General features: G+C 42.2%; 1 protein-coding gene across 1 annotated transcript in view; it reads left to right on the forward strand.

Moving 5' to 3' along the window:
- immp2l (inner mitochondrial membrane peptidase subunit 2) overlaps positions 1 to 23,192 on the forward strand; it is a 223,240-nt gene that overhangs the window by 158,344 nt on the left and 41,704 nt on the right. Inside the window, exon 4 of the mRNA XM_082540168.1 lies at positions 5,711 to 5,776. Within this exon, the coding sequence (XP_082396294.1) occupies positions 5,711 to 5,776 (66 nt within the window). The remainder of the gene's footprint in view (positions 1 to 5,710; positions 5,777 to 23,192) is intronic.

Below are 23,192 nucleotides of genomic sequence, written 5' to 3' on the forward strand. Positions count from 1 at the left end.
TTGGTGTAAGAACACTTTCAAATTAAATGATCTCTCCAAACTTTAAACATAAAAACATGTTATGAATCAGCAGGTTCAGCTACAAACGTTTGCTCTAAGACTTTGTATGAGATTTATCATTTTTTGGAAACTCCATTTCTCAGATGCTTGTGGGGGACTTTTCTTGAAAAATAAATACAGTCTGTAACATTCATTCACGTCTGCGTGCAAATAGAGACTGGACCTCTAAAAAGGACATGGACACAGCTTCTGGGTCTGCAAGGTGAAGCTAATGAAAGTGTCTTAAACAGACAGGCTTTCTAGTGACCAGCAGGGGGCGACTCGTGTGTTTCAGGAGGACGGCATGTTGTATAGAAGTGTAGAGGAAAATGAGCCTACTGCTGTTTTGATCTCTGACCTCAGTTAACACAGCTCATGAGTTTATGGTCTCAGTTACTGAATACAACATGATTATTTTATTATTTTCAATATTAGAGCTAAAAAAAGACGAAGTTTTGGTTTTGTCAGATCCACCGCTCGCTTCAAAACACAAAGATGACGTTTGGGCTTCAAGCTCGTGCTTCTGTAACCAACATGTGACATCACAGTGGCTGTGTCCATCTTTAGTTACAGTCTGTGTGTGAACAGGTTAGTGGGAGGCGCCTTTGTCCTCTAAGGTAAAATGAAAGTGCGGTGAACTGCTGCCTGCACGCTGTTCATCACCGCCACATGTTCACTGCCTCAGTTTAGCTGAAGATAAACACACAATCCAGGAGACGCTTTTAATAAGACTTAAATCAGAGGAAAGAGATCTTTCATACATTACAATAATCGTGTTCATTCAGCGCTGCTGTCCTGAGGGTTTGCCCCGCCTCACTGCTTTGGGACTGTTGGTGGAACATAAATGGGCAGCGGTGTGTCGAACAGCAAACTTCAGCATCTGTGGCTCGATTTCCTGTTTGATGTCAGCTCCATGATGAGCGATTAATAAAAAAAATTTAGTTTTTAGTTTGTTGTTTTTTGATGATCAGATAAAGAATCACTCATTCTTCCACGTTAGATGCTGTTGATTAAAGGAAAGCTGAAATGCGCAGCGTGTTTGAATCCAGTGTGATCTGATTCGTCTCTACAGCTGTAACGAGCCAGAGTAACAGCTGAGTTTGGGTAGTTTGGTTTGTAGTGTTGCAGCTGGTTGAGTAAGGCAGTGAATCAGAGATCGATTCCTGTCAGAGCTTCATCACATAAAAGAGACAAAAGAGAAAAAACAGCAGAGATTATTCAAGCCTGATAACCCGACTTATCCCAGCAGGGTCTCGCAGTGATTCAGAGAGCTGCTTATCTTCTCAGGAGTGTTCGGCTTTCTGTGTTTTCACGAGTCGCCATAAATGTTCAGCGGGGTCAGGGGTCACCGCTGTATCTCTGTGCTGCTGTACAGTCACTGAGCTCTGCCTGGTGTTTATCAGCACTGTCTGTGAACTACTGTCTGTGTCTTAGCTGAGGCTGTGCAGGACTTGTTGACCATCAACACGCTTGGTTAAGCTTGGTTAAGAAACTGGTTGGCTACCAGTTGGTAACCACCTGAGACCACCAGTCTTTGGGGAAAATGAGCGTTCCCAGACCAGTTGCTGGGTGGTTGCTGGCAGTTGCTGTGAAATCAATTGCTAATCACCAGCCATGCAGGCCTAAAGACCAGTCAGTGATGCCATAGTAACCACCAGTTACCAGGGCAAAACTAGTTGGTGAGTGGTTGCAGAAAGTTTCTTGCTTTTGCTACGTGAGATTGGTTGCAAAGAGTAAAAGCTGTGCTTTTAGTGAGCTGGTTTCAGCAGAAAGGCACAACTTTTATTCCATTCCCAGTTTGCATCGCACTCTTTGGCTTCACATCTACTTGGCAAGTAATTTGTGTTCAGACAAGTCTTCATTGCAAAGTACTGGTAACCACGGCAATCTGCTAGAAACCAAAGCCAGCACAACGAGGTTTTCTATGCAGCAACTGGTTTATCCAGCAACCAGTCGCCATGCCGTCAGGAAATAGACATTTTTACTTAGCAACAGGAGGTTAGAGTTCTTCATATTGGTTCAAAAATAAAATAAAATTTTATTTTTAAAGCAAGGATCTGGGAATATTGTTTCAACATAAGATAAAATAACCTGTGTCATCGGTGTCAGCCCACCTCTGGATGAACTCTGTTGCCCCCACAGTTCACGTTCAATCGGAGCTGGAGATGGAACATGAACATGAGATTAATGTTCCCTGCTTTTCAACACTGCCACTTCTTTTGTTGGGGGGGTCAGGCAGAGGTTACTTGCAAAGTCGTGATGACCATCACAAAAGATCGGACTGGATGACGGCACCGCCTCTGTGAGGGGAAGCTGTAGCAGCAGCAGTAGTTTGATGTATAAAGTAAACTATGCAGTAGACTGGCCTATAACCACAGAGCGATGTGTGACCACGCTCTGCACAGGCGTGTGGACGTTAACCTGCCGCTGCGAGCCATGCTCTGACCACGCTCTGCATGTCGTCACCTATTTACCTCCACATTTGCTCTTGTTTCCCCTCAAAGAAGTGGTTCAGAGACCTAACTGTATTTCTGGCTACTCCTGCTGTTAAACTGGGTCTTTTTATTTAGTAAATTTTTATCTGTAAAAGAAGCTGTTTCTCTCTCAGTGGTCAGTGGTTGATGTATTGATCTTCTGGTGGTGTGATCACTTTGAATCAGACAGACTAGTTTCCTAGTCCTATTTTTATCATCTACTTTCTACAAAATGTTTTAGAGCTCCATACATGATTCACTCAGAAGTATTCATTCAGTGCAGCCACGATCTGACTCTGAGAAAGCTCTGCTCAGAATAACAACCGGGCTTCTCATTCTGAGTACTGATCCCATCCTCCCATCCATCCATCCATCCATCCATCCTCCCATCCTCCCATCCATCCATCCATCCATCCATCCATCCTCCCATCCATCCTCCCATCCTCCAATCCATCCATCCATCCATCCTCCAATCCATCCATCCATCCATCCTCCCATCCTCCCATCCATCCATCCATCCATCCATCCATCCATCCATCCATCCATCCATCCATCCTCCCATCCATCCATAGTCCCATCCATCCATCCTCCCATCCTCCCATCCATCCATCCATCCATCCATCCTCCCATCCTCCCATCCATCCATCCATCCATCCATCCTCCCATCCTCCCATCCATCCATCCATCCATCCATCCTCCCATCCATCCATCCATCCATCCATCCATCCATCCATCCATCCATCCTCCCATCCTCCCATCCATCCATCCATCCATCCATCCATCCTCCCATCCATCCATCCATCCATCCATCCTCCCATCCATCCTCCCATCCATCCATCCTCCCATCATCCATCCATCCTCCCATCATCCATCCATCCATCCATCCTCCCATCATCCATCCATCCATCCTCCCATCCATCCATCCATCCATCCATCCTCCCATCCATCCACCCATCCATCCTCCCACCCATCATCCATCCATCCATCCATCCATCCATCCATCCATCCTCCCATCCATCCATCCATCCATCCATCCTCCCATCATCCATCCATCCTCCCATCATCCATCCATCCATCCATCCTCCCATCCATCCATCCTCCCATCATCCATCCTCCCATCATCCATCCATCCATCCTCCCATCATCCATCCATCCTCCCATCATCCATCCATCCTCCCATCATCCATCCATCCATCCATCCTCCCATCCATCCATCCTCCCATCATCCATCCATCCATCCTCCCATCATCCATCCATCCATCCTCCCATCCATCCATCCTCCCATCCATCCTCCCTCCCATCATCCATCCATCCATCCATCCTCCCATCCATCCATCCATCCTCCCATCCATCCACCCATCCACCCATCCAAGCTCCTCCCAAATAACTGAATTTCTAACCATCTCTACAGAAGAGGCCAGCCACTCTTTGGAGGAAGCTCATTTCCGCCGACTGTATCTGTGATCCATCTAAGCTGCTTTCTCAGAGAGATGTATTGGACCTCAGCACAATGACACCTGCTGGTCTGAGTCTGGTCTTTTAGCTTAAAATGTTTTTGTGAACAAGTTCTTATGATATGGTAAAATAGAGAATTTTTATGATAAATCGATGAGATTGGGGAGTGGATCCTGCTAAACCAATCATTTGACATATTGCTTCATAGAAATGATACGACCTCCATACATGTCCAAAATGTTAGCATGTTTGCTGCCACGTCAAAATAAGTTGGTGAAATTGAGATTCTGAGGTTTTGTGCATGATTCTGGTTTAACACCATGGATGTTGTCACGGCGAGTGAGAAGAGCCGTGTAGAAAAGGAAAAGGAGGATCCACACGCAGGCAGTCGTGAAGGTGTAAAAGGTGATTTATTGGACACAAAAGGAGAGGCAAACGGCAACACGGAGAACTAAACTATACTGGGAAACAACTAAAACTACAAAGCACAAACCTGAATGAGAATGAGCAGAGGAGAATGATGATGGACAGCAGGGAGAACACACGGGTGAGACATGGTAGATACACAGACAGACCAGCAACTACAATAACGGAGGACATGACTTAAATACACCCAGAGAAACACAGGGGAATTACACACAGGTGGTGGACACAGCTGGGAATGATCAACAAGACGAGACAGAGGTAAAATTGAACACACTCACATGAGACCCAGACCTTCACAATAAAACAGGAAATGAGAACACCACACCAAGACGCAGACCTGACACTGAGAGACAGACAGAATGACACATGGAACCTGAACTAAACTAAACGTGAGATACAACAGAGAACAAATCCTTAAACATGAAACTCAAATAATAATCATAATCATCATCATAAACACCACAAGAGAACAAGAAAACAATCCCTGATGCAAACTAAAACCAAAACATAATAAACTCAAAATACTGGGTCCAACGGACCCAGAACCGTGACAGATGTGGGCACTGGGAAGGTGCCTCCTCTTCAGAGACTGAATGTGTCCTCTGTTTCCCGACAGAATTAACATCACCACCTCTGCGGCTGATTTTTCTGTTTCATGTTGGTGACTTTGTACCAGAAGTCTCTAAATACGTTCTTGATCAAATGCTTTTTAAAACATCAAACAAAGACACGTGTGTTTAATTACTCACCTGCCATAACCTAAATCAGCGGTCCCCAACCCCCGGGCCTCGGACCGGTACCAGTCTGTGAGTCGTTTGGTACCGGGCCGCGAGAGTTGAGGCTCAGGTGTGAAATTTTTGGTTTTCAGGGTTTTTATCGGTTTCTAGCGTTATTTTATTATCGTTTTTATCATTAACTCGGATTGCATCCATCCTTCGCCCCCAGGCACCTCCTCCAGCTCAACCAGGATGGGATTTTAGACACTTTGTGTAAAGTTGAGACAGGTGGCATGTCTCACAAAGTGGCATCATTTCAAGCCCTGGGGTGATAGCTTTCCTGGTTTTCCAGATTTACTTAAATTTTGACAGATTTGCAACTCAGATCTTTAGTCACACCCGCGTGCACTTTTTGAACAAATCATAAAATAACATATATGATGACGTCAGGTAAAAAGATGCTGCAGCCTCAGACTTGATCTGAACAGAGCTGTTTCCACAGTTTACTACAACACGCTTGTAAGATTTTAATGTGGCTGTTTTCCTGTTTGGGTTTTATGCTTATTGCCTTTAATGTATTTATATTTATTGCTCCCTCAGGTCCCCGAGGAATCCAAAGCAGAAGATCATCAAACGGGTCATTGGCCTGGAGGGAGACTTCATCAGGTAGGAAGAAGCTTCTTTTTTCTTTGCTGAAAATCCAACCGAGGCGTCGCAATTACAGCAGCAGCTACAGCGTTTCACATCAGATCTGTGCTGCGAGGGAGCGAACGTGTCGCCGCATCGTGCTGCAGTCGAGACATTCGCTTCACCAGACGAACTTCTAATCAGAGCAGCTGGCATCACCTCATGGTGAAAATAAATCACTAGCGTGTTCTCACGTGAGCACAAACTCTTCACTACATTTAGAAACAGACTTTTGTTGTCACCATATTTTTAGTCTTTATGATGACGGGACACGTCCTTCCTGCCAGTCTGAGACTCTCAGACTCTGATTATCTGCAGGTGGTCTACGCGTTGTAATTAAACGGACGTAACAGTAACGTTCCTCTATTTGAATAACTGTCACCTTTAGGTGTGTCTCTCTTTATGTGGGACTGCATAACATTTTAATGTCTTATCCTTCTGTCACACACACTGAGACAGTATCCCGTATTTCGATCGGCTCTTGTTTACAAAATAGTCTAATTAAAAAAGGTATTTAATCAGAGAGTGAAACATCTTTTTGCTAATCACTTTAACTCAGTGGAAAAACAGCATGCAGTGAAGGAGCAGAAGCCGTATCTTTACTGCCAGACACCCATCTGTTAGCCCACGGACAAAGCTGCTGAGAGTGAACTTCTTTGGGGAGGAGCAGGAGTGGACGCTGGGATGTCCAGCTGTGGCGAGGCCCACACAAAGCTTAAAGATACAGAGCATGCTCCTGCAAGGTAACCGCCGGAGATGGCAGGAGGCCCAGATAACAAACACAGGGCATAACCTAAAACTGGGAAGATCCACATGGGAGTCACAGGGTTGATACCTAAGGTAGACTAGGTCACTGATAGATAGAAAACAGTCCACTAACCAGTAATAAACAGGCTTCCTCCGTAGTGTCCAAGTGAAGTGTCTCTAAATGGTCCAGATAAAGGTAACAAAAACACCATGAAAGATAAAAGAATAATTATCAAAATAAGAACAAAATCCTTCTGACCAGCCAATGATGGCACCTCCCCTTCTCCGAAACACCATGTACCCCCCAGTGTGCCACCCCCAGAGGACCCGTCTTTTATTTCTGTTCATATTTTCATTTTCATTCATTCATTTCTTTTCTCTCTTTCCCTCCTCCTCCTCCTTCCTCTCAGTATTATTTTAGTTATTCTCAGTGTTAGTAGAAGTAGTTCAATTCAATTCAGTTTATTTACACAGCGCCAAATCACAACAGCAGTCGCCTCAAGGTGCTTTATATTGTGAGGTAGATCCTACAATAAAACATACAGAGAAAAACCCAACAATCATATGACCCCCTATGAGCAGCACTTTGGCGACAGTGGGAAGGAAAAACTCCCTTTTAACAGGAAGAAACCTCCGGCAGAACCAGGCTCAGGGAGGGGCGGGGCCATCTGCTGTGATTGGTTGGGGTGAGAGAAGGAAGACAGAAGGAAGAAGCACCCTCACAAGTGTACGGTGTGAGGCTGGCCCATAGCGTGCCTCACCTCTTGTCTTATGAGAGCTGGGATAGGCTTGGATAAGCTCTTAAGAAAGTGGAAGTAAAAGGAAAGACAACAACATGAGGGTTGGTCCTTCAAAATAAAACAGGAAGTAAATCAAAGTTGGAGAACACAGGAGGCAAAAGAATAAATAAAATCCAAGAATGTGTGTTTAACCACACAAAGGACGAGTAAAGACCAAGGAAAATGGAAACAGAAGCAGATAACAGACAAACCATCACAAAGAGAGGTCGGCGATCCTGATCTGATCACCTTGGTGTTGGAGGAACTAACTTTTCCATCATCTGCTAACACAGCTGAAACTGTAAGACCACACTTTAAGAAAAAAGGTTTAAAATGCGTGTCGCGTGCTTCATGTGTTCCTGCCATAACATCAGAGTTGCATTCATTTCTCAGAAATTAAAAACAGCTGTGGGGAATCACAGGAGGTGGAAATTTTAATTATTTTTGCAGTTTTCACCGACTTTTCCCTGATAACTCCTAGTTTAATGAAAAATGTAGGCAGACGCGAACTTGCCATTAATTTCATAACCGCTTCATTCTCATCTCTTTTCATCGCCTCCAACTGAATAATGAAAACAAGCGAAATAAACGAATGTGCCAGCGTTCGTCAGATTCAGCCCAACTTAATGAGTCAGGGGTTACTGAGTGACATTTACAACAACTGAATGTGTCGCAATAACTCACAGAAAACATGGAAAAGTGTCTGAAAAGCTCTTATGAGTGGTATAAATCAGCACACGACTACGCCCCTTAAAACATGACTTTTTCCTGCTTTTTGTGATGATTAAAAGTGAAATAATACAGAGAGACATTTAAGCCATAAATTAAATTATTTATGTTTGCAGTCAAAGACTTTCTTCTAATTCTGTGATGTTTTTGCACATATATTTACCTCCACAGGAACGGTTTTCTATATTTCAACATAAATCACCTCAAACTAAAAAGTTGTGAATTTCATATTGATGATAAAAGTCTTGCAAGGTGCTTTATGTAATATTTGAGACACTCCAACATGAGGAAGAACTGGGTCCGGCTCAAGCAAGGGCAGAAGGACGCGAAATAAGGAACCTCGACTGGAGTTTGGGGGGAAAGAGAGGAAGGAGGAGCATGGAGAGACCACAAAGAACAAACACGATGCAAGATGGCAATAACATACAGTCTGTTTGTGATAGTACAACAATTAATGGATATTGTTCACCAAAAATTGCAAGTCTGTTGCCATCTGTGGAAAATCTATTATTGTCTACATCAGAAAGGAACAGTAAAAATTCAGAATCGAGCCAGAACATCATAGATCGTAGCTTTGAAACTCAAACTCAGAACTTCCTCCACAAATCATCATGTCGTAGCTGCAGAATTGGATTTAACTGAAATATGATATAGATGCTCAGCAACATTGCTGTTAGATAGCAACATAACCATACCATACTGGAATACAACCAGTTGCCAATAGCTGGATCGAGTTCCACAGACTGACTCAGATTGATTGCAACCTGCTGGAAATCTGAGTTTATGAGTTAGACAGCAGTAAATTGCAATCCTTTGCCAAAATGCTACGTCCAGGTGAGCAGAATCAACTTTTGGGGGGATTTGAAGCCTAATCTTGAAAGTAGAGATAGTGTCTGTCTCCTGAATCCAAACTGGAAGCTGGTTCCACAGAAGAGGGGCCTGAAAACTGAAGGCTCTGCCTCCCATTCTACTTTTAAATACTCTAGGAACAACAAGTAGGCCTGCAGAGCGAGAGCGAAGTGCTCTAATAGGGTGATATGGTACTACAAGGTCATTTAGGTATGATCATTGAATACTGTGTGAAAAGGATTCTTGATTTCATAGGGAGCCAGTGAAGAGAAGCTAACAGCCAATCAATACTGAAAGTAACACCTGTGTGAACCAAAGACAGGCTGAAATTTAAGACATTAGACTTGCTCGTTAATTCCACTGATGCTTGATTCTTCCCCCGGTTTGCCTCATGTGTAGTTGTTAGGGGCATGAACCCTGGACTTCAGTGAGACATCTTGCCTCTGGGTCTACAGAAAACTAAATACAAGAATAGAAAAATTAAAAGGAGGAAAAAAGTAGAATCAGAATCATGTGATGAATGAATCTTTGGTTTTTTTTGCTATTTATAGAAAACTTGAAAGGCTTCTAACACTTTATCCTGAACATCTCGTTCTCACGTTAGAGTTTCCTTCACATTTTTAAACATCCTGAACAAGCAGAGTCTCCAATCATCACTACTGTTGATAGAAAACACCTGCTCCTCCTCCTGGTGCAGCTTTTGTAAGTAAGTAAAGTAAGTAAAATTTTATTTATATAGCACATTTTTAGATAGACATCACAAAGTGCTTTACAGATATAACAGATTAAAAGACAAAAAACAAACAAAGTTAACAAAAAGCAATTTTAAAAAGATACGTTTTTAGCTGTTTTTTAAAAGTAATCAATGAATCAACGGATCGTAGGTCCTGAGGAAGGGAGTTCCAAAGTCGAGCGGCCACAGTAGCACAAGCTCTATCACCCCTAGTTTTCAGTCTCGTATACTGAATGACAAGTAGGCCCTGACTACTCGACCTCAGAGACCTACTAGGGGCATAGGGCTGCAAAAGTTCAATAATATATGGTGGTGCTTGTTGTTGAAGAGCCTTAAAAGTTAAAACCAAAATCTTAAAATGGACTCTAGATTCGACAGGAAGCCAATGTAACTGCATAAGCAACGGTGTTATATGTGAATATTTAGAAACTTTCGTCAAAAGTCTTGCTGCAGCATTCTGAACGATCTGCAGACGCTCCAAGGAACCTTTGTTTAAACAAGTAAACAGGGAATTGCAATAGTCCAGTCGTGATGAAATAAAAGCATGAATAACAATCTCGAGTTCGGTATAGGATATAATAGAGCTCAATTTAGAGATATTTCTTAAATGATAAAAGCAGGACCGAACAAGAGATTTAACATGACTATCTAACGTAAGAGCAGGATCAAGGATAATCCCTAAGTTCCTGACAGATGGTTTTACAAACGCTGAAAGAGGACCAAGAGCATTTATTATACTGGGTCTATGTCTATCTGGGGCGCATAAGAGGACTTCGGTTTTATTTTCATTTAGTTGGAGGAAGTTTTCAGCCATCCAGCCTTTAATGGTTTCCAAGCACACATTTAAAAGCCGCAGCTTAGAAACCTCCTCCGGCTTAAAAGATATATAGAGTTGGATATCGTCCGCATAACAATGGTAAAAAAATATCCTCAAAAGGGCTCAGAATGTGCTGGAGAGGGAGTAAATAAACTAAAAACAGTAATGGCCCCAGCACAGAGCCTTGTGGCACACCAAAAGACAGGGACGCAGAAGATGATCTATACTTAGAAACTGCCACAGAGGAAAATCGGTCAGAGAGATACGAGGAGAACCATTTCAATGCAGTCCCAGAGACACCGACCCAGTATTTCAACCTGTTAAGTAAAATAAAATGGTCAACAGTATCAAAGGCCGACGTAAGATCCAACATTAAGAGAACAGAACATTTACCTGCATCACTTTGTAACAAAATGTCATTAGAAACTCTAAGAAGGGCTGTTTTGGTGGAATGGACTTTACGAAAGCCCGACTGAAATTTGTCGAAAATACTATAATTATCTAAGACTGCTGTAAGCTGCTTAGCCACGATCTTCTCTAAAATCTTAGCGATTACCGGAATTTTTGAAATTGGTCTATAATTGCTAGGGAGAGATGGGTCCAGCATAGGCTTTTTTAACAAAGGATGAATAACAGCAGTTTTAAAATAAGCAGGGACTATGCCTGAAGCCAAAGAGGTGTTAATTATAGTAAGAATGCAAGGACCAGTAGAGTAAAAGACATTTTTGAATAGTGATGCAGGTAACACATCAAGAGAGCAAGCGGATAATTTTGTTGCACTAACTATTTTTTCCAACTCTGGTAGTGAAACAGGTGAAAAACCTTCTAAAACAACAGGCCGAGCTGGCGTGGGAGCAGACAGCGCAGACGCTGAAAAAGACAAGTTTTTCCTTATGTTGCTAATTTTTTCTAAAAAGAAATCAAGAAAAGTTTCACAATCTTCAACAGAGGAGATAATGGCGGCAGGTGGAGCAGGAGTAATAATATTAGTAATAGTATCAAATAAAACTTTAGGATTACCTCTGCTCTTTGTAACCAACTGAGAAAAGTAAGCAGCCCTCGCAACTCTAATAGCATTGTTAAAGGAGGCTAAAAGATCCTTTAAATAGAGGAGATGAACATTTAAGTGCGTTTTCCTCCATAACCGCTCGGCTTTACGACAATTTCGTTTTATAAGACGAATGTTGTCATTTAACCAGGGTACAGACTTAGAAACAAGCACAGGTCTCATTTTAATCGGACAGATTTCATCTAAGATCGAAAGACAATGATAATTGAATAGATCTATAGAAAAATCAACATCGTTTTGTGGGGATAATGTTAAATTAAAAGCATCAGAGAACTTCTGTGCTGTGGAGGGGTTTATAGCACGGGAAATGACTGTCCGATGAACAGGGAGACATAGGCTCATAAAAAGACATATTAAAAAAGACACAATAATGGTCAGAGATAAAAATGTCCTTAGAACAAATAAAATCAATATTCAGACCCAAAGAAAAGACAAGGTCCAGTGTATGGCCTTTGTTGTGTGTGGGGCCAGATACATGTTGGATAAAATGAATTCATAATGCTGGTAAAACCCCTAGCAAAGGGTTCGGACTCATCATCGACATGTATATTAAAATCTCCCACAAGAAGCAATTTAGACAACCTCATAGTAGAGGACAGAAAATCACTAAACTCAGCTAAGAACGAGCTGTTTGGGCCAGGAGGGCAATAAACCAGTGCACAGTGAAAAGGATCCTTCTTTCCGATTTTGACGAGCTGCAGCTCAAAAGACAGAAAGTGTCCAACTTTCACTGGATGGCAGTCTAAACGGCTCCGATATGCCACCGCGAGGCCTCCTCCACGACCAGATCCTCGAGGCTGGCTAATGACAGCGAAGCCGTTTGGGCACAGGTCTCAGTCAAAAACAGGAAGTCCAGATTTTTAGAAACAATAAAATCGTTAAGCACAAACGATTTATTCGCCAAAGATCGGGCATTAAAGAGCGCCATAGACAGCGGGGTGAAAACATTGTTGTTGGTAGAAGCTCGAGTTTCTCGAGCTAAAGGGCGTAAATTCCCGAGATCAGAGCCTTCATGTTCATATATTCCACTCACCGAGGGGATAAAAAACCAGTCAGCAGAAGAGTTTGGATGAACCCTTCTGAGATAACACGACCTCGGAGAGCCAGGCCCCCTCTATCCAAGTGGGGCCTTGGGAGACGGGTTCCTCTCCATATAGCTGTCATGTGCATAGGCAACAGAAAACGCCCAACATCGCTTTCTAATCAGCCCCCGCCGCCAAAGGAGCCTAAACTTCACCTGGCTGCCTGATCTCTTTCCTCTTCTTCTCCGTAGTCTACGGGGAACGCTGAAAGCGCTGGCCGAAGATTCAGTCACAGGCAGAGGGTGGAAGGTACCAGAGGAATGCGGGAAAAAGTGTGGAGAATGGAAAGTCCCACAAAAGGAAGAGGAAAAAACATCTTTGGCCGTCATTGACGAACGGATGGATAATAGCGTCAGACGGTCGTAGACCAATGCAGCCAGAACATCATTAAAACAGTTAAAAAACAGCAGAGTAGAGAGAAAAAACACAACAATAGAGCGAAAACGGCTACACCCGACAGCGGCAAAGCCAAACACAGGCGCCATCATGCCGGAGGTGATGGCCGGAGAAGACCATGTGGCCTGACAGAAGTGGACTGAAACTGACTTTACTCCTACACAGCACCCATGCTATCTTGCATAGATGGAGCGCTTTAGGTTGAAGTTGTAAAATGTTGCTTTTTTTGTTTCTTTCTTTGTTTTTTGTTGCCTTTTGCTGTCATCATGCCTTTTGCTGTCAAGAACATCATCTCTGTAGTGTACGCGGGGAGTAAATCCTCTCCCATCGGCAGAGTTTTTGCTCCTCTGTCAGTCCCAGAAGACGCCAACGTCTCTGCGACGACACTTTCAGACTGACTCACAAAAGATCAGGTCCATCCTGTCGCTGTGGCGGGTGTTTGATGGACAGGAGAGGGGATAACTGTGGATGTCTGTGACATTGTTGATTCATCAACCTCGGGCTTCAGATGAAGAATCAAAGTGTTTATACATTAAAACTGATTTTTGTCAGTTGTCATCAGAACTCTTTGTCTCCCAGAAAAGCATAAAGTCCAGAGCCGGCTGCTCCTCCTTTGTCTCTTTGGTTTCATCCAGTTTGCTCCTCTCTGCCCTCCGTTACTTCCTGAAACTCTGAAAGTCTTTATAAAAATCCTCACCCATTTCAGAGTTTTCCTGACTTTGTCGGCTCTAAATCTTTTCTTCATGGAGTATTTTCCACCATTCCAGGATCTCTTCCTGTTTTGTTTTCTCCAGACTTTTTGGCCTCAGTATTTCTCTCCACCGTCTTCATTGAATATTCGCTCTCATCAGCCACCTGCCTTACATCAGCTCAATCTTCAGCCTCTGAGTTTCCAGGATATATTTTTTAATGCATGAAATTGCTTTACGTAGTGGACGTGAAGCGATACGTTCATATATTTACCAGCTTATTGTCAGACACACTTTATCTGACACCATTTGTGGAGGCCAGTTGCACCCTCTGTTTGACCACTCGTTTGACGATGGCCTATGGTCACACAGCTGCGTGCCTCAGCTGTGTTTGAACAGCCAGGCTTGCTATTCAAAGAAGTTATCACAACCGGAAAAAACGATGCCCTGAAACTGTGAGAAAATGAACCAAGCGGATAACAAGAAAAAACCCTTCTGGCATGAGTGTTGCGTTGGTGTTAAAACGGCGGGCGCCACGGTTCGTGCAGTTCGTGGTTAAGACACCTCAGGAAGTGACGGGAACACGGGAGTTCTGACACTCGGGGACAAACTCATGGTGCACGACCCTGTGAATGTGGACTACGAGCACTCTCGCTGCCTGATACTCGGATGCTGCAGACTCTTCCACTAAGCTTGTGAGCCGTAGCTTTCATCAGCAGCGATTTAAAGGAGAACCATGCCCTGATTCATCTGTGAAGGTTCTCAATCATCCAGGTGATCGAAGTCTAAGGAGCTTGGAAAGAAAAGTGTGCAGATGTGTTTCTTAACAAGCTCCTTACACACAGATTCAAACTGAGCAGCATTTCAGCTTTTTTATACATCAGATCACAGGATCAACCCTTTTTTTAAAGTTTTTCAAGCATCCTTCAGCTTTTACGCATTTATCCAGCCATGTGCACACCGGCTGAAGGCTGCGTCATTCCACCAGTGTGTTTCTAGTTCCCAGGTTGTAAATTTCTTCTGGATTCTTGTCAGCCTAGCAAAGTCAAACCAGAGAAAAACCAGAACTTTGATTGATTGATTGATTTCTGGAGAAATTTGTTCTTTCTTCTTTTTCTCCATCCATCCATCTTCTTCTACTTCCTTAATTCAGGGTCGTGGGGGCTGGAGCCTATCAGCTTGCGCCCTGGACAGGTCGCCAGTCTGTTGCAGGGTTTCCTCTCCCATTAACCGTCTCACATTATGATTCATGGGTAGACACACTACTCACCAACACTTTGTACACTGTTTAACTTTTTAAACTGCGTCATTCAGGTATGTGGCTGGTATGTGAGGCTGTTTCACGGCCTGCTGGACCTTTACTTCCCATCGTTCACCTCCTCTCTTTTACATTTCGAGCCTCAATGTTCAACATTTTCTTTCCTTTTCTTTTTCTTTAGATTAAAGTGTTTGTCTACAAGATGCATCACTTTATTGCATTGACTATAAAGCGGCTCCCGCTGATAATGGGAGCAGAATTGTTGGCATCATGTGTTGTGCTGCATTTACCAGGAGGCTGAACGCATTAGAGAAAAGGATTTTGGTGCAGCACACCATGAAACTAACATGTCAGAGTGCTGAGAGCAGTGTCGAGCTTTTTTTTCTCTTTCTTGCCTCAAACTGAAACTAGTCGTGTACAGCAAGGACCCAACAAGCAGATGGGATCACAGCAAAGGCTTACCAGAAACTCGTGTGATGCCAGTCGACTCGAGCATGTACACACATCAGATAAACAGTGGAGGCTTACGAGTCTCAAGCAGCTCTGCAAAATTAAAATGTGGAAAGATGTACGAGTCAGTTGGATCATTTATAAATCCGAGCTCGTGCGTGTAGTCGACCGCTTGCCTGTGATACGTAAAATGTCAGGTTGGAGTTTAAACTTCCTCTTAGTGCTCGTGGTTCTTTACACCTCAGGTACTCCCAGCCCAAGCAGCCATCACGTTACGTAGTGCAGTAAAACCCAGTCTCCCTCACAGGGTTGCTTCATGTCATTGAGATTTGCAGCATTTATTCATGCACGGCTCTCTGAGCTCTGCAGCAGCTCGATTCTTTCCTTTTTCAGCCGTTCTGTTGATGACCCGCTTTGGTCCAAGCTTCAGCTGTGGGACTGACGGGTTGGAGGAAACCTTTTGGTGCATTATGGACACAAATCTGCTATTTAAATCAGATCGAATTGTCCTGATGCTACATTAAGTCTTGAAATTGCACCACTGAACCAATGTAAAGAACACGTGAAAGTTAGGCTGCAGATTGCTATTTATATATTCTTGTATGAGTGCACTGTGTGTGTGTGTGTGTGTGTGTGTGTGTGTGTGTGTGTGTGTGTGTGTACTTGTTTTCATGACATCTTAGGACAATTTTATGATAACACACTCACAAAATGAGGACGCTCAGAAAAATGAGGACATTTTTGAGGTCCTCATTTTTCTGAGCCTTCTAAAGTGTTCTAGAGGCTCCCAACATGCTCCCAAACCAAAAATCTCGAAAGTCCTGAAACATCACAATTTTATGAAAAAGTGTGTTTAAGTGTGTTTAGCGTTTTTGCTCACTTTCAGTTTCGCCGCCTACTGGCCAGTTTTGGAACTTAACACACTTTAAACACACTTTCAGTGACGTCACTCTGCGAGTCCTCATATTGTAGGTGTGTCAGACACAATAACACATTTGACCCAGGTTATACCCTTCTGGGGCTTAGCGGACACATGCGTGGACAGCACCTTTTAGTTCTTATGTCCAAAGTCGTATTCAATGTTGAAATGGAGGTGAACTTTATTTCAATCATTCGTGGAATAGTAACAGATGAATTTTGAGGCTTCTGAAAATTGTTCGTTCAAACCTTGCCAATTAAACAATCATTCTAACACACATCAAAAACTTTTCACATTTTTATACATATTAAGGTGAGCTATAAGCAAGGGTAACAACAGTTAAATCAGGCAAATCTTGACAAAAATGAAGGTCTTTAGATTCAGTTATCAGTACCTGCACAGCTTGGTTTCTTTTGTTGTTGACAAAATGTATCGAAATATAAAGTTTCAACATTTGTCTAATTATATTACTATTAATTAATGAGTCTTACTTCTCAAGATCAATGCACAAATTGTCTGACCTTCACTATGCAGAATGATGTGTGTGCAGATTTTGACCCTTGAAGAGTTTATATTAATCTACATTAATATAATTGCATCTGCAATCTGCAGTTGAACTTGGAGATTCCTGCCGCTGTCATCTGATTCAGTATGATCATCAGGCTCAGTCTCGACTCTGTGTATCTACAAGAATTGATGAAAAAAGTCAACACTTTATTAATTATATTTTAAATTCAACTTACCTTATACTTTTTACAATATAGTATAAAATGCATATTGTTTCTTTAAAAACTAATAACACACTATTAAAAACTGCAGAATGCACAATTCCAGCTTCATTTAGTAATTCAATTAGTAAATAAAAGTGAGTAATTAAGTCACTTAATTAACTAAGCAACGGTAAATGTCACAGAAGTACAATTCAATTTCAATTCAATTTTATTTATATAGCACCAAATCACAAAAAAAGTCGCCTCAAGGCGCTTCATAGATACAGAGAAAAACCCAACAATCATATGACCACCTATGAGCAAGCGCTTTGGCGACAGTGGGAAGGAAAAACTCCCTTTTAACAGGAAGAAACCTCTGGCAGAACCAGGCTCAGGGAGGGGCGGCCATCTGTTGCGACTGGTTGGGGTGAGAGAAGGAAAACAGGATGAAAGACATGCTGTGGAAGAGAGACAGAGGTTAATAACAGATATGATTCAATGCAGAGAGGTCTATTAACACATACTGAGTGAGAAAGGTGACTGGAAAGGAAAAACTCAATGCATCATGGGAATCCCCGGCTGCCTACGTCTATTGCAGCATAACTAAGGGAGGATTCAGGGTCACCTGGTCCAGCCCTAACTATATGCTTCAGCTAAAAGGAACGTTTTAAGCCTAATCTTGAAAGTAGAGATAGTGTCTGTCTCCCGAATCCAAACTGGAAGCTGGTTCCACAGAAAAGGGGCCTGAAAACTGAAGGCTCTGCCTCCCATTCTACTTTTAAATACTCTAGGAACAACAAGTAAGCCTGCAGTGTGAGAGCGAAGTGCTCTAATAGGGTGATATGGTACTACAAGGTCATTAAGATAAGATGGGGCCTGATTATTTAAGACCTTGTATGTGAGGAGTAGAATTTTGAATTTAATTCTGGATTTAACAGGAAGCCAATGAAGGGAAGCCAAAACAGGAGAAATCTGCTCTCTTTCTAGTCCCTGTCAGTACTCTTGCTGCAGCATTTTGGATTAGCTGAAGGCTTTTCAGGGAGTTTTTAGGACATTCTGATAATAATGAATTACAGTAGTCCAGCCTGGAAGTAACAAATGCATGAACTAGTTTTTCAGCGTCACTAAGAGACAGGATATTTCTAACTTTAGAGATGTTGCACAAATGAAAGAAAGCAGTCTTACATATTTGTTTAATATGTGCATTGAAGGACATGTCTTGGTCAAAAATGACTCCAAGGTTCCTCACAGTATAACTGGAGGCCAAGGTAATGCCATCCAGAGTAAGAATCTGCTTAGATACCATATTTCTAAGATTTTCAGGGCCGAGTACAATAACCTCAGTTTGATCTGAATTAAGAAGCAGAAAGTTAGCGGCCATCCAGGTCTTTATGTCTTTAAGACATTCCTGCACTTTAACTAATTGGTGTGTGTTATCTGGCTTCATGGACAGATAGAGCTGGGTGTCATCTGCATAGCAGTGAAAATGTATGCTATGTCTTCTAATGATACTGCCTAGGGGAAGCATGTATAATGTAAACAGAATTGGTCCTAGCACTGAACCCTGTGGAACTCCATAATTGACCTTAGTGGGTGAAGAGGACTCTCCATTTACATGAACAAATTGTAGTCTATTAGACAGATATGATACAAACCACTGGAGTGCAGTACCTGTAATATCTACAGCATGCTCTAATCGCTCTAATAGGATATTATGGTCAACAGTATCGAACGCTGCACTAAGGCCTAGCAGGACAAGCACAGAGATGAGTCCACTGTCAGAGGCCATAAGAAGATCATTTGTAACCTTCGCTAAAGCGGTTTCTGTGCTGTGATGAACTCTGAAACCTGACTGAAACTCTTCAAATAAGCCATTCCTCTGCAGATGATCTGTTAGCTGTTTGACAACTACTCTTTCAAGGATTTTTGATATGAAAGGAAGGTTGGAGATTGGCCTATAATTAGCTAAGACTGCTGGGTCTAGAGATGGCTTTTTGAGTAAAGGTTTAACTACAGCCAGCTTGAAGGCCTGTGGTACATAGCCGATTATTAGAGATAGGTTGATCATATTTAAGATTGAAGCATTAATTAATGGCAGGACTTCTTTGAGCAGTTTTGTAGGAATGGGGTCTAAAAGACACGGAGGATTGGAGGAAGTAATTATAGAAGTTAACTCAGAAAGATCAATTGGAGAAAAAGAGTCTAACTTAACATCAACGGTACTAAAAGTAGCTGTAGATAATGTTACATCTGTGGGATGATTATTGGTAATTTTTTTCTCTAATGATAAGAATTTTATTTGTGAAGAAGTTCATGAAGTCATTACTAATTAACGATGGTTGGCTCAAAAGAGCTCTGACTGTTTGTCAGCCTGGCTACAGTGCTGAAGAGAAACCTGGGGTTGTTCTTATTGTCTTCAATCAGTGACAAATAGTAAGATGTTCTGGCTTTGCGGGGGGCTTTCTTATAAATCAGCAAAATATTTCTCCAATTATGATGATCCTCTAAATTTGTGACACGCCATTTCCTCTCCAGCTTACGAGTCATCTGCTTTAGGCTACGTGTTTGAGAATTATACCACAGAGTCAGGTACTTCTGATCTGAGACCTTAGTTTTCACAGGAGCTACAGTATCCAGAGTCATATGTAGTGAGGAGGTAAAATTATTATTAACAAGATAATTGACCTCTGTTGGGGTAGCGTTCAGATAGCTGCTCTGCTCTGTGTTGGTACAGGTCATTGAAGATGATAACAGTGGGTGGATTACATTCTTAAACATAGTTACAGCGCTTTCAGAAAGACATCTGTGATAAAGTCTACTCTCCACTGCTGTGTAATCAATTATTGTAAATGTAAATGTTATCAGGAAATGATCAGACAGGAGAGGGTTTTCAGGAAACACTGTTAAATGTTCAGTTTCTATGCCATATGTTAAAAACAAGATCTAGAGTGTGATTAAAGTGGTGGGTGGGTTCTTTTACATGTTGAGAGAAGCCAATTGAGTCTAATAACAGATTAAATGCCATGTTGAGGCTGTCATTCTTAGCATCTACATGGATGTTAAAATCACCCACAATAATTATTTTATCTGAGCTGAGCACTAAATCAGATAAAAAGTCTGAGAAATCAGAGAGAAACTCTGTAAGGCCCAGGTGGACAATTAGATGATAACAAATAAGACTGGTTTCTAAAATTTTTCAGCTGGGGTGGACAATGCTAAGCATCAGGCTTTCAAATGAATTAAAAGTCTGTCTTGGTCTTTCATTAATTAATAGGCTGGTGTGAAAAATTGCTGCCACACCGCCCCCTCGGCCTGTGCTTCGAGGTTTCTGGTAGTTAGAATGACTCGGGGGTGTTGATTCATTTAAACTAACATAATCATCCTGCTAAAACCAGGTTTCTGTAAGGCAGAGTAAATCGATTTGTTGATCAATTATTAAGTCATGTACTAACAGAGACTTGGAGGAGAGAGACCTAATATTTAATAATCCACATTTCACTGTTTTACTCTTTAGTTAGGATGTGGATACTGTATTGTTCTTTCTTTGTAATTGTTTATGTTTAAGTTGTTTGTTGCTGGTTTTTAGTTTGTTTTTTGTCTTTTTGGAAGCTGACACAGTCTCTATGGAGATGGGTTTTTGGGGGGGTAGCAGGAGGAGAGAAGCTGCAGAGAGGCGTGTAAGACTGCAACTCTGCTTCCTGGTCCCAACTCTGGATAGTCATATTATGGGGGGTTTAATTAATTTGTCCATATTTCTAGAAATGAGAGCTGCCGTCTCTCCTTATAAGACCAGGTTTCCTCCAGAAGGTTTGCCAATTATCTATGAAGCCCACATCGTTTCTGGGACACCACTCAGACAGCCAGCAATTTAAGGAGAACATGCGGCTAAACATGTCACTCTTGGTCTGATTGGGGAGGGGACCAGAGAAAACTACAGAGTCCCACATTGTTTTGGCAAAGTTACACACCGATTCAATATTGATTTTAGTGACCTCCGATTGGCGTAACCGGGTGTCATTACTGCCGACGTGAATTATGATTTTACTGAATTTACGTTTACCCTTAGCCAGCAGTTTTAAATTTCCTTCAATGTCGCCTGCTCTGGCCCCTGGAAGACAATTGACTATGGTTTCCGGTGTCTCTAGCTTCACATGTCTGAGAACAGAATTGCCAATTACCAGAGTTTGACCCCCGACGGGTGTGTCGCCGAGTGGGGAAAAACGGTTAGACATATGTATGAATTTGAGGAGTGGACCCAAAATGCTGACACAAAGGAACGTGAAAGAAAATTTGAATATTAACAGAAAGCAAGCCGTTTATTAATCTCTACTTTTAAGATTAGGCTTCAAACTTTCCTTTTTGCTAAAGCATATAGTTAGGGCTGGATCAGGTGACCCTGGATCCTCCCTTAGTTGTGCTGCAATAGATGTAGGCAGCCGGGGGATTCCCATGAAGCACTGAGTTTTTTCCTTTCCAGTCACCTTTCTCACTCACTGTGTGTTAATAGACCTCTCTGCACTGAATCATACTTGTTATTAATCCACAGCATGTCTTTGTCCTGTCTTCCTTTTCTCACCCCAACTGGTCACAGCAGATGCCCGCCGCTCCCTGAGCCTGGTTCTGCTGGAGGTTTCTTCCTGTTAAAAGGGAGTTTTTCCTTCCCACTGTCGCCAAAGCGCTTGCTCATAGGTGGTCCTATGATTGTTGGGTTTTTCTCTGTATCTATTATTGTGCGATCTACTGTACAATATAAAGTGCCTTCAGGCGATTGTTGTTGTGATTTGGCGCTATATAAATAAAATTGAATTGAAATTAAAAGATTACAAAACAAAAGGCAGAGGTGAAGCTAAACAATAACCTAACCTGGGGAAAATATTTTTTATTAAAAAAAACAAACAAACCATGAAACCTGACATGGATACAAAGATACCTGGAACATGGAAACGTGGCACCAAAGACAACAGATGACCTGACACTGAACAAATGAGGACAGGACTTACAGTGGCTTGCAAAAGTATTCGGCCCCCTTTAACTTTCCCACATTTTGGCACATTACAGCCACAAACATGAATCAATTTTATTGGAATTCCACGTGAAAGACCAATACAAAGTGGTGTACACGTGAGAAGTGGAACAAAAATCATACATGATTCCAAACATTTTTTACAAATAAATAACTGAAAAGTGGGGTGTGCGCAATTATTCAGCCCCCTGAGTCAATACTTTGTAGAACCACCTTTTGCTGCAATTGGATTCCATTAAAATTGATTTGTGTCACGGCTGGGAAGGCGAGCCGTGTGGTGTGGAGGAAGGAGGACCCAAGATGCAAGCAGTGGATGAAAATGCTAGTGAAGTTTATTTACAAGGTGTAGTGGCAAACAAGCAGTGGGGCATGACAAATAACTGAAGACACCTAAACTGGGAAGAACTAAAATAACAGACCTGGGTGCATACGACAAAGGGATGCGCGGCAGCCGCCGAGCAGGACACCGAGTAACAGGCAGGAGAACACACAGGGCTTAAATACACACACCAGTAATCAGGGGATGAGAGACAGGAGGGCAACACGGCTGGGAGGAATCAGAGCTGACGGGACAGGGGAAACGTAAACTGAACACACTCACATCAGACAGAGACCTTCACAATAAAACAGGAAACTCAGACACGGGGAACCAAACAAGACACAGAACTAAACAGACAGATTCACAAACAGACGGGGTGACAGCATAGACAGAGACACAGACTCAAAGGCAGACCAAATATAACACATAGAACTCAAACAATAATAATCATCATCATCATCATAATAATAAACTAAAAGCGCTGGGTCACCGACCCAGGACCATGACAATTTGTGTTTGTGGCAGTAATGTGACAAAATGTGGAAAAGAGGGACGAATACTTTTGCAAGCCACTGCAAGTACACAGAGAGATAATGAGGGGATGAGGAACAGCTGGGACAAGGGGAAACAAAACTAGACTCACTGCATTTAGGACAAAGACTTTCCCAATAAAACAGACATCACAAGGGTAATCTAATAAACAAATGAACTTAGCAAACCTAAAGAACTTATAAATAAACATCGACATCTAAACAAACTAAAACTTAAAACGCTGGGTCAACAGACCCAGGAAAGTGACAGTAAAATCATTTATTATACACATTAT

This window comes from Aulonocara stuartgranti (assembly GCF_965226115.1).
Source record: "Aulonocara stuartgranti genome assembly, chromosome: 7".
In the NCBI taxonomy this organism is placed as follows: domain Eukaryota; kingdom Metazoa; phylum Chordata; class Actinopteri; order Cichliformes; family Cichlidae; genus Aulonocara; species Aulonocara stuartgranti.